Source organism: Lipophrys pholis (assembly GCF_963383615.2).
Source record: "Lipophrys pholis genome assembly, chromosome: 14".
Lineage (NCBI taxonomy): Eukaryota > Metazoa > Chordata > Actinopteri > Blenniiformes > Blenniidae > Lipophrys > Lipophrys pholis.
In genome coordinates this window covers 10,487,844-10,500,149 of record NC_137633.1, presented here as the reverse complement: position 1 = coordinate 10,500,149, position 12,306 = coordinate 10,487,844, and the positions used below count along the sequence as shown (strand labels likewise).

The window sequence follows — 12,306 nt, the reverse complement described above, 5'->3', positions numbered from 1 at the left end:
CCTGTTTTGCATTAAATAATGGAATAACAACAGGTAATGCGTTGCATGGCATTTTATTTAGTAGATTTACACTGTAAAACAGCAGCCCTTTTCCTAAAATAGCATTTATTTCAACTTGTCAAGAGCCACACAGTCCTGTAATCACAGGATTGTCGAGGGCTTTTCGATGCGGAGTGTTCATGTTCTCCCTGAGCATGTATGGGTTTTCAAAGGGTACCATGGTTTCCTCGCACAGTCAAAAAACATACACCTGAGGCTTATTTGTGACTCTGTGATTGTGTGTCTTTGTGTTTGCCTGTTGATGAATTGGTGATGTGTCCAGGTTCACCCTGCCTTCACCTACTATTAGCTGGAACGAGCTCCAGGCAGCACCTTCTGACCCTACCTTTGATTCAGAGAAATAGAAGGAGAAAAAAAAAAAATCAAAAACAGTTTTACCAAATCATGAAACCAGAAGGTTGGAGTTAGAAGAATTTCAATATGTGGTAAAGAAATGCAAGATTGCATGTTTGATTTTTGTCACTTTGACTTTCATTATCCTTACATTGTGAATTATTGTAGTACAAAAGAAGGATCTGAAACGATTAGGTAATAAAAAGATGAAAAATGAACAAAATTAGGTGGTATGGTATGTTCCTGTTTAGGAAGGAAGAAAGAAGAAAAAATCAGTGTCGACAACGCTTCATGTGTTATGTGCATTCCTGCGCACTGCACGCTATTGGCCCGAATCTGTGTCAATCACTCCAGAGAGCCCTGAATCCCCGCCCCCTTGTCGCGGAGCTGGGCGCTGATTGGCTCCCCAGTGGCCAGTGAGCGCGGAGGAGGCCGGACCTTTTGGCGCCTACAGTGGAGGAATCGAGCGTCCGCGAGCGCACACGGCGCAGAGGAGAGTACCGCGCGCGAGTCTCTGGAAGGAGATAACGGTTTGTTTTTGCCCCCTCTCCACTCAGACCACCAGAGCCGACCGAACCTGCATTCAGGGGTTGTTGTGTTTTTTTTTTTTTTTTTGGTTTTTTTTTTACCCCGTCTTCTGCCCACACGGAGGAGGGAAGCGAAGGATTGGAACCGCAAGTTTTTTTTCCCTCTTCCTTTTTTTTTTCTCTTCTTCTTTTAAAGAAAAAGAGGATTCTGTGTTTCCGTGGTTTGTTCTCCGCTCCTCGCCGCAAAGATGATGGTCGGAGAGGTCGAAGTGAAGGAGCGACCGAGGCCGAGTCCCGACTATTTGATGCAATTATTAAACGAGAAGAAGCTCATGACCAGTTTGCCAAACCTCTGCGGCATCTTCACACACCTTGAGAGGCTTCTGGATGAAGGTAAAGACGGGTTTAAAATGGATTTTTTATTTATTTTTTAACGGGTAGAGGTGGGTTGGGAGAAGGAGGAGGAGGTGGAGGGAACCTCGGGGAAAGCGTGACCAGCACCGCAGCGCAGCGGCTCCGGTGTCGGCTTCACCGACCGTCCCCTGCTGCAGAACCAACCGGACACCCGCCGGTTCTCCCGGCCGCGACAGGCGACAATTACTCCCACTAAAATGAAAGCCCACCGTGTGTGTGTGTGCGCGCGTGAGTTTGCGGGGAGGATTTAAGGGTCCTCGGAGTTTGTTGCTGCGCCCCTGACTTTTCTTTTTTCTTTTTTTTTTTTTTTTTTTCTCTGGCGACGAGATGAAAACTTTCTCCAAGTCAAGCTAGTTAAAGGGGCAAATAAAATCACAACCACTCGCACGTTTTGATACGTTTGAGATGAAACAACAGACAGGCGAGTTCCGAGGCGAACTTTTCTGCGCAGACTTGGGGAGGGGGTGGGGGTGGTGTCGGTCGGTCGGTAAACGGGGCCTCGTCCCCACATGTTCCCCCAGCAGTTTAGCTCCAGTTAGCCACATTCTCGGCTAGCCAGCCCTGGCTGCCTTAAAACTCTCCGACCGAGCGGAAACCTCGGCGGTAACTCGCCCCCCGTGAGCTGTAAATGCCCCCGAAATGTGTCTCGGACGGGCCGTAAGGGCGTGTTGTCGTCGTGTACGTGGTTGTCGAACCGGGGTTAGTAGTGTGAGTAGTGTGAGCCCAGCGGCCGAGTGGAACAGCACGGAGGAATGTGGCTGCTTGTTGCCCAAACAATGGCCAGTTGAGTTGGTGTCGGGAGGAGGAGGAGGGGGGGCGAGGAGATTTTTTCAACTTTCTCATCCAACTGCCCCCCAGTTTCAGTTGCATGTCTTTCTTTTACCTTTTATTTTTTTTATCTTGAAGCGATCTTAAATGTGAGACATTTCCTCTCTTTGCTGCAGCACATCGTGTTTTTTTTTTTTTTTTTTTTTTTTAATCCAGCCGAGCTTTACGCTGCGGATTTCTCCTGGTTGGATTTGACCCCCTGCGCTCCGTGTTACTCCCGATAAACGCCACTTATCTCCCCCTTTATTGTTGATAGTATCAATAACATAAGCTGATCCAAAGGGGGAAGGTTTGCACCTCTGCTTTATGTAACCGAGCAGGGGACACTAGAGAGCGCCACAGCCCCCCTGGCAGACGGTCCCCACGCTGCGTGCATGGCAGGACTGGACACCACCATGGAGGAAAACAACAAGGAAAATAGCAGTGTAGAAATAAAGTGGAGCCTGCCTCAGAGGACACTTTTAAGAGCTGCACATACTTGGTAGTTTCGGTTGCATGTCCGGATGAGTAGGCATTTCAGTATGCAGTTGCTAAACCGGTCTGAAAAGATTTTCAGGCTTTCCTGATTGGTGATAAACAACAACTCCTCAGTTTCCTCTTTACTCCACAAGGAAAGCTAAGATAATATGCAAAGTAATTTCTACAGCACTTTAAATCCAATCAGTGTAGGATTTAAATAGATGATCTTGGTGGAGGTACTCCAATCTGCCCACTGAGGGAAGCAAATAATGTAATTTCTCTTTTAACAACATGATGCTTATTTTTCAGCACATATTTGTCCCCAGTGTTCACACTGATGCAAGTTAAAGCAGTCACTAAAGCATGGCTTTTCTGGGATGCTTTTATTATTGTACTTTCACACATCTCAGAGTGTTTCTGCAATTAAACGCATTTTAAAGTGTCGGCGCACCATTTGATATTTACATTCTGAGTTATTCTGCCTATTCCTGCTTTTACACCTCAAAAATGCTTCTGATGGAAGTCTGATACGCACCACAATGTTCAGTGTCATATTTTCAGTCTGACAGACTTTTTTATTTTTAATGTTGAACTCACCCTGAGAAATCTAGGTGTAAAAGTAGAGTTATTTTAAAAGAAAAGTTGCACTGGTTGAGTTAGTTCTCATAGACCTGCAGCTGCTTTCTGCGTTGTTAAAAATCATGGGGAATGTTCAGAAGTCTGTCTGGTCAGGCCGGTCTTGGTGCTTCGAACTCCGCGCACAGAGAGCAGATGAAATTTCCCCTCCTCCGGTGGCTGCGACGCAGCCCTGAAGTCACACATGTGTGCGGTTTACAAGGGTTTCCACAGCACCCGTCCAAACTTTGTCCTGCCGGCAGAAGTTGCATGTGTGTGAGATGAAAACCGCCCCGGCACTGAGGAGGCCCGTCTGAGACTGAAGGGTTTCTGTTTTGGAGAATGTTTGGTTTTCTCTCCTTCTGGAAGGAGCCAAGCGCTGGTGTGAAATCGAGGGTCAAACTCCTCTGGTACAGTCCCATCTGCAGTTTTTATGAATCTGAACAGGGGGAAAGACAACCGCAGCACTGCTCGGAATAACCCGCCCCGTTGGTCTAATACTTGTAAAGTGTTGGTTTTATTTAATGCGTTCTGTGCTTTTGTGCCTTTTGGTTTCATTCATTTCATTTGGAGTTGTCATTTACGATGGTTTTTAATGGTAGTCTTGCTCTGTATAGTTGTAAATAAAAAAATCTTATGTTTAGTGTTTTTTCTGTGTCATCATTCGACACAAACATCAGACTGCGACTTCTTTTCAGACAGGGCAGGCTCCCGAAGGGAACATTCATCTCGCACTATTATGGTGTGATCCAACAAGTTATTATGTGTGGTGTGTGTAGTTTTTTTTTTTTCTCCTCGGTGTGCATCTGCAGGAGACTTCTCCGTCATTTTTGTCTCCTTGAAAGTCGGGTGTCTCATCTATTGATGTTCAGACCGAAGGAGAAACACTTGTTTGGCGTTTTCTTTCCACACAAGATAAAGTTAGCAACTGTCCGAATCTCTCTGCTTTACACGTTACGTCTTTTGAGTCTGAAACACTCCAGCGCACTCTTGATGAAATCAACAATCCCTTTTCAAAGGAAAGTGCTTCTTAATATTAAACGTGACTGAACAGCTTGGAACACTTTCTTTGTCAGACTTTAGTGCAGCTCTCGGAAACAAAAAGTTAACCCACTGCGTGTGAACACAGTAAGCTCAGTCTTTGTCCATTCCTCTTGAGGATACCCTCCCAACAGCTGCATGTCTCCCTCACCCACCCTGACGATTTTGTTGCATGTCTACACAGCTGTTTCCAGGGCGGAAAGAAAGCCGACACCACCCATGTGTGTGCCGCACTACTCCCACCCCACCGCCCAATATGTACGCTGTCCCTCAAGGTCACTCTGGCCGATTGACAGCCCCCCCCCCCCCCCCCCCCTCGTTGCAGTTGTTCGTCTCCCCGAGGTGACACCTGCTATGGAGCTTTTTTATTTCTCTTTACGATCTGCCTGCCAACAAGCTTCTTTAAATTGCTATATTTTCTCTTGGCAGGAGGAGACAGACCGTATAACATCTAGAGATATAGCTCAGTAGTGGAAGTGCCAACAGGGTTGCAAGGTAGTAGAGCAGAAGTGTTTTCTGTTAATTCAAATTGCAGTTTTATTAAATGAATGTCATTTAGTGCCGTCATCATGGACGATGTTTTTGTGGGAAAATTGTATAACAGCGGAACAATTCCTCATCTCAAGTTTGTCGTGGTAACCTCTACATTTATCCCCGTTTGCAATGATCAGTTTTATTTGTCCGCATTATTTGTTGATACCGGTTAAATAATTGCTAAGCAATATAAAGGGACATCAAGTTTTTTAAGGTTCACCGCTCAACTGCAAACTTTTAAACAAACCCCAAAATGAATTTTTTTTTAAATTATTATCTGCAACCAGAAGACGGCAACCATTAGCTGCCTCGCTTTCATCTCGTGTGGAAAAAGCGCGGTGGCAGAGAGGGAATTGCTGAGGCGTTTGCATGATGGGAAAAACGTTGTGCGCTTCATTGCAAGTGCTACTATTTTGTTAGGGTTGCGCAGCTGCTGCTTGTATTTTTCTGCACAGTGTTTACAGCGTGTAAACATTCGTACTCGCTTTTTCTTGTCGGTTTTGAACATTTTACCGAGTCGTATTTTGAACGCGAATGGTTTTGATCCGTGTTTGGTTTAGAATTGCCTGAAACTGCAAAATTGTCCACGAAGTGATTTATCTTTTTGTCGTATCACCCCGCCATCGACACGGGACTATTTTAGTGCTTTGTTTGTCTAAAGGGTTAAATGACCCAGAGTTCTTTCCCAGGTTTTTTTTTGGTTTGTGGTGAAGCCATACCTTCCACCCCTATATACAGTTTGCTTCTTCTTTTTTTCTCGCCTCTGTGCGTCGTGATTTACCAGGACATTCCCGAGAGCGCTGTCAGCGTTTGGAGGACAGACTGTCTGTTGGCCGCTGTGGTGCCTTTGTAGGGAACTGGTCCTTTGGGAACAGCTGTTTAGAGAACAGATTGTGATAAATTGGAAAATGCTCAAAGTCTGCATTTGGTTTTCTACCCAGTGTCCCGTCTTTCCGTCAATCTTGTGTATAGGTCTCCTTTTTGTTTAGTTTTTTTTTTTTACCCCTGCACTCCTTCGTCTGATGTTGCAGCCGTAGGTTGACCCTTGGCCGTCCTCCGCATTGGGTTAGACCTGCAGTAACCTCTGATATGCAATCAATTTTGCAGCTAACAAGATTGAGCACTGCTCGCAAAGTGAGATACTGCTCATAGCTTTGAGGGAACACAGAACGAGGCTGACAGAGAGGGAGAATTGGGGGTGTTGGGCCATGACTGTTGTTGCAGGCAGAAACCTGTTATATCCCCCCTTACCTCAACCCTTTCTCTCCTCCCCACATTCTCTCCCAAAGCACCACTTATAAGCTGGAATTTAATTAACCAAGAGCCATTCTGTGAGCTGGTTTACTGAGCCGTCGCCACCAGCAAGAAAGCAGCATCACAGGCATTGTGCCGTCTTTCTTTGTCTGCGTCTCTCTTGCCCTCCTGTGGTCTCTCTCACTCTCTCTCTCTCCCCGTCTCTCGTCCCTGGTAATAAATTATGTGGTGGCACAAGTCTGACCGGGTGAGGTAGAAAGTTTGTAGCAGGACCCGGCGTTACATTGCATGTCTTTGTTCTGACGGGGCTGAGCTGCGCTTCAATCCGGCAGACCCACTGCAGTGTCTGGTCCCTGTTCTCGCCCGTCCTGCTCCCCTGGCCCTGCTCTGGCCCCAGCAATGCCACTCCCCTCCTGGATGCTGTATGATAAAGTCATCCAACGACAGCTCCGGGCTCTTATCTCAGGCCTCAATCCCGTGAGTGCTGGGGCCTCCTTATCACTTCTGCCTCCGCCTGGCCTCCTGTCTTCATGCCCTACCCCAACTGCCTGGCTGACTATCTAGCGTGCTGTCGCCAAGACTAAGTGTCTTCCCTTATATTACTGCAGGCTGTTAGACAACACATTGCTGGAGGCAGTTTATCTCTCTCCATTTTCCCCCCCTTGAAGCCTGAAAAGCAGAGCAATTGCGTCAAAATGAACAGAAAATAGTGTAACCAGATGCACGGAGAGTTTCGGCAGTGTGGTTTGTGTTAAAACAGAAGTCATGGTTCAGTGTGTTTTACAAGCTGATGACAAGCCGGGTTAAAGCGGAAGATGTTTCGGGGGTTTTGCAATAATTACATTACAACATCTTCTTGACACGGACTTACTTGTTCATTAAATTGAGTTGCTTATTCCCTTTTCTGAACTCATTACTCCTCCCATCGCCCCTGACCCCAGTCATTTCACTATGTTTTGCTCAAATTTGTCTTATGAAAAAAAAACACATCTTTGGGAAGTCAGACAGGAAAGTATTATGGAGAAGGCAAGTCACTGGTTTGTTTTTCCTTTAGACAGACAGAGAGAGGGTGAGGGAGGGATTTTGTTTTCTTTGCTGTGGTGAGAAGTGAAGCTGGCTTTTATTTTACCTTCTCCCACAGAGGTTAGTCTGCCTCTCATTCCGTTTTTGATTAATTTACATTGCATCATGACTCATCTGTTATCCTATTCTTCCATTACACATTTGTGAGGAGAAGCAGCTTGCACAATATTTCTTAGTTTGGAGAAGTAAGGGCCCCACCCTGCTACATTCTTTGAGTGCTTCAAATAGCTCTCACTCGCCTCTCGCATAGTAGTCCCCTCATTGCCTCGCTCCGTCTCTTTCCTCCTTTGTATTACGTCTCTAAACTGTCACAGCACATCCAGCGGCTGACAATGAGGCTTCTCAGGAATCATACCAGCTACATTTTGTCAACATTTCCTGTTTTCTTCTCCATTTTTATCATAAAAAAAGATGGAAAAAAAATTGGGCTGAATGCTCGCTCTGTTCCTCTCTCTCTCTCTCTCTCTCTCTCGCTCGCTTGCTTGCTCGCCCGCCGATCTGCATTCATTTTCTTTCTCCTTTCAGTGGAGGAATGGCAAGCAAGTGTTGGCAACCAGCTCAGGAATTTCACCAGGAGCACAGTCAGAGCACTTAACCTCCAGCCTGGTGTTTGTTTTCCCCACACACACTCTCATAGTGTATGTTAGCTCAGCTTCAATGCGTCTCACAGGAAAGTATAGTTTACGTAAAATATTTGGAAGTGTGACTAATATGTCTTGATTTTCACAATAATCTTTCCTTTATGGTTGCTAATAAGAAGCTCCTACAATCAAATACCTGGAATGTTTTCTAAAATCTCCTATTTTCATGACACATGTACTGCTGTATTTGTAACTAAAGCGTTTACTTGTGCAACTAATCCAAACCTTGTAGTTAGATGGGGTTCATTAGCTCCTGTCCTCTCCAATACACCCGAGCATATCGGTCTACCTGTGGTTTGCATCCTGTGTATAGTTTCTTCACCAATGGCTGGCACACCGATGAATCAGAGATGAATAATTTACCCGTCCCTCAGAGGCCTTTATTGTTTGTGTGAGTCCTGGCGGGAGCAGGATATGCTGCCACGAGCTTCCCCGAGGGCAGCAGGTAGAGACTCTAGGAGCTTTCCGACATCCAATATGAGGCTCTGGCAACTCCCAACATTGCCTGTCTCAGCTGTTTATCCACAGATTTGACGAATTTATTTATGCATTTATTTTTTAACACACTGACATATTTCAGTTCTTCTGCATCAAGCATTTCAGGGGTTCCCAGCAGAAATAAAACAGTCTCTCAAAAACTCAAAAAAAGTTTTGTGTTTCAGGCTTCAGGTTGGTGTTGGTCTCTCATTTTGTATTGCTACTTAGGACAGTCACTGTTTAACCAGCTTTCCTTATTAAAGGCAGAACATGTTTTGGAAAGATGTCCGTCACGTTGTTTTTGTATGTGTTGGGCTGCCTACCATGGAATATTTCACATTTACGACTAAAGTATGTGAACATTGCTCCAAACACTTTATTTGAAAGTTTATTTCGAGTCTGTAAAGCACGATGGATCTCATATCCGGTATGAAAGTGAAATAATGACAATGGGGACGTCCCTGGAGATGTCTTGCTGCAAGGTTTTCAGGATTCACAGTGAAGCCTTTGTTTGTGTGGGAGTTTAGGATGTCAGTAAAAGAGCTTATTATAGGATAACACATTAAGCTGATCATATCAACTCACCTCAGTCATCCACATAACCGTATGCTTTACTGTTCAGCTCTTTTGTTTTTTGTAATGGTTGAATTCATGTTATCTAGTTGTGGATTTGTCCAGTTCAGATAAATGATAATCATGGTAATCCATATGTTTTTATTTTTTAGTGCTGAACAGGTATTTTTCGACGAGAAAATTTCCAGTTGTTCTGTGGAGTTACCATTTAACAGTTTGTGTAATGGGAGGAACCTTTGTGAGGTACCTTACTCGTCAATCTTCTATACAAGAAGGATTGTGATGATGAGGAGGACAGTGACTGAAGGATGCACTGTCATCCTGTCATCTGCCATCCTGTTGTATACCTGAGACTAAATGATGGCAGCAGTAGCAAAAAAACAACAGAATCCACTAAGAACTGGATCGTCCATATTTTTTTTTTCTAACTTATACTGCATTGTGTTAGATTCAGCATGACCTCTGTACAAAAGGGAAACATAAAAATCATATCGGTCAACCTTGCTTATGTCATATTGCGTCATTTTAGCGCACCCATTGGTGGTGTAAAACAAATTCTTTTAGCTACCGGGGAAATCTCTGTTGGTATTAAGTCCTCTACAAAACATCATCTCTCAGACAAAACCCATTTTAGATGATTTTTATTGCTGACTTCTTGCTCCCACCTCTTCCTAATTATTACCTCATGATATTCTATTTATTTTGTGTCACTTGCATGCTTTTAATATATGCCTTGACATTCTCACTTTATGGATTTATGTGCAGACTGTGTGTATGAGCTGGAAAGCTAAAAAGGTATTGGTCATGTGGGATCAATAAAGTTGTGTGAACTCTGAACTCTAAAGTCTTGTCTGAAATTGCCTAATGTCTCGGTTGCTGTTAAATAGTCCCCTCTGTCTCAGTGGCATATGCTGTCCTTTTTTATTTTTATTTTTTTAAAGAGTAGCTGTTTAGTCCACCGTGTTGGATTGTGATGTAAAACATGGCTTGCATAGCATAATTCATACACGTGTGACACATCCAGACACATCGATTGACGGTTGCAGTATTGGATGAAGTTTGACTTGTGCCGCCGTTCTGTGTCTGTAATGTTTGTTCAGTGTTTGTCGCTGCTCGTCTGTTTGCAGTGAGGCTTAAGTCTATCTGTCCTTATCAGTGCTATGGTTGGGACGAGATTACCGAGCAGAAACAATAGGTGGTTTTGTATGATTAGGTTTTAATTGATGAAACAAAGAACCTCAGTCGCACTGTGTGTAGCACAGGAAACACCGTCTCACAGAGCCAGGGAAGAATGTGTCGTCTATAGCAAAGGGTAAACGAGCATAAGTCCTTCTCAGTTGATTGATTGTGTTCGCCGAGAGTTAAAAAAAAAAAAAAAAAAAAAAAGACGAGCGATGCGACCGAGAGCGATGAGAGGATGGTGAGTGTGGCGAAGAACAGTGGGGGGAGACAGAGGATTCCTATGTGCTGTGAATGAGGTCATCTGCTTGGTTATGAGGAAGGTCGCCGACCCTCCCCACTCTGCTCCACACGCCACCCCTCGTCTCTCGCTTCCTCCCCCTCGGCAAATGATGCACAATAGCTTTTTGTGCTTTAATGGGCCAGACGCACACACTGGGTCATTCCTACCAGTTCACGCTGAAGAATGCACACAAGTGGCGACTGTCAACCCACAACAATGTAGTGCATTTTTACACTCGTTTATCTGTCACTGGGTTATTTATCTGATCTGTACACAGCCATACATACCACAGCTTTTAAAAGCTTTATGCAACTCCAGGCGCTAGGCACCTAGTAGGACAGTTGCTTTAAAAGTTGAATGATTAGAGCTTCGACAACTTTCAGCCTGTTTTTATGTTTTTGTTGACAAGAGAAGCAATTTCCCTTGTTGAACTTGTTGCTGCAAATATTGTTTTGATTAAAAAAACAAACAGAAAAACACTGAAATGTTTCTACCAAGATTACCTCCTGTACATTTCTCAATGAGTTGCAATTTAGCAAGAAAAATCCAACACAACTTCACTTTCTCGAACTCACTGCCTTATATCAATGTAAAGCAAGAATACAGCCGTGAGCAGAATTCCATTGAGACTATGAGGGATGTGGCACATTTGCAAATCAATTTTCAGGGGAAGGTTGCTTTCACACCTGTTGGTGCCGGCCAAAGTGTTAGTTTAACAAATTGAAGTTGGTCAGTTCACTTTCACACCTTGAGTTGGTGCTGTGGTTCCCTGCACCGACTGGTGGATGTTACCACCACCATCCAGCTTAATGTGGGAAACGGCAATTTTACGTGGCTCCCAACTGGGAACAGGAAGCACGGAAGAAGAATTGGGAGAAGACAATAATGGATACAGAAGTATCCTGTTTTGCTCTCTCACCATTTTATTTCTCCACGTTTGATCACATCACAAACCCTGGACGGGTCCATTTCCAATCTTACAACGGCACTATTTTTCGTTCAAGGGTGTGAATGTTAGGTTTAGATCTACGTTGCTACACCATGCTCTGGATTGTCCTGAAAATGGTTGACATGAAAGCCGTTGTGAACACTGGTGCCCAGCAATACATTTGCTGTTTCGTTGTCTTTTCTAGCTAAGCCTTTAAAAAGTTTGATGGTAAATGTTTATGTTGAAAATAAGCTATGCTTATTTGTTTACTTGGTTAACCCCAGAGAAAAGTAATTTGTTACTCTACTCACTTTATTGTCTTTTATTTGCAACATCTCCCGAGGAGCATTGTTTCGTAATTGCTGTCAACACTGTTTTTAGCCGTTAAACCTTCCATATGCTGGCATATCAACAAAAGCCCCTCTCCTGATAAACACAACATGTTTTCTTATTCTCTTTAATGAAGTTAAATTCTGATTTAGCAGTTGAGTTTGTGGAGAAAAAATGTTGAAAAGGCACCAAAAAGAAAATATTGTTGCCGTGCGGCTCAGCTGCCGTCACATTTTTGACGCCCTTGCTCTGCCATTTTGTTCTGTCTCGTACACAGCCTTGCAGGAGTTGTGCCCAGAGTATTGGCAGCTGTTGCATTAATGTGCACTATGGGTGTACAAAAAGCTTCGTTCACTCCTCCTGCAGGTTAAGAAAAACGGTTAAGAAAAACAGATGATTCCATAATTGTTTAATTATAACTCTAATGTGATAGCTTGATTTCACAGCCTCTGCAGTTTAGACAGATGTGATTACGGTATCACACTACTATAACATGCGCCTAACACTGCTGATAACAAACTTCTGCAGATGAATCGGAAGCTGTGCTCAGTCTCTTCCAGAATATCTTGAACCACATCACTTATTTTGACCTGGGCCATGCCCTTGATAACTGAAGTTTGGGGCAGTGCGATGTTGATGTGTGTAGTCGTCAGCTCACAAATTGTACTATAATCATTGGTAGATTTTCTAAGAGGTTGTGCAACATTTAATAGAAATTATACTATAGTAGTAATTTTCAAAATAAAG

General features: G+C 44.0%; 1 protein-coding gene across 7 annotated transcripts in view; it reads left to right on the top strand.

Annotated features, from left to right (window-relative positions):
• Positions 1–836: 836 nt before the first annotated feature.
• qkia (QKI, KH domain containing, RNA binding a) overlaps positions 837–12,306 on the top strand; it is a 75,444-nt gene continuing 63,974 nt past the window's right edge. For 4 of the 7 annotated variants that reach the window (XM_080480917.1, XM_080480913.1, XM_080480916.1 and 1 more), the window contains exon 1: positions 837–1,313. In XM_080480917.1, coding sequence (XP_080337043.1) covers positions 1,169–1,313 — 145 coding nt within the window. In that variant the 5' untranslated portion in view covers positions 837–1,168. The remainder of the gene's footprint in view (positions 1,314–12,306) is intronic. The other 3 variants (XM_080480918.1, XM_080480915.1, XM_080480914.1) reach the window with 1 other exon arrangement.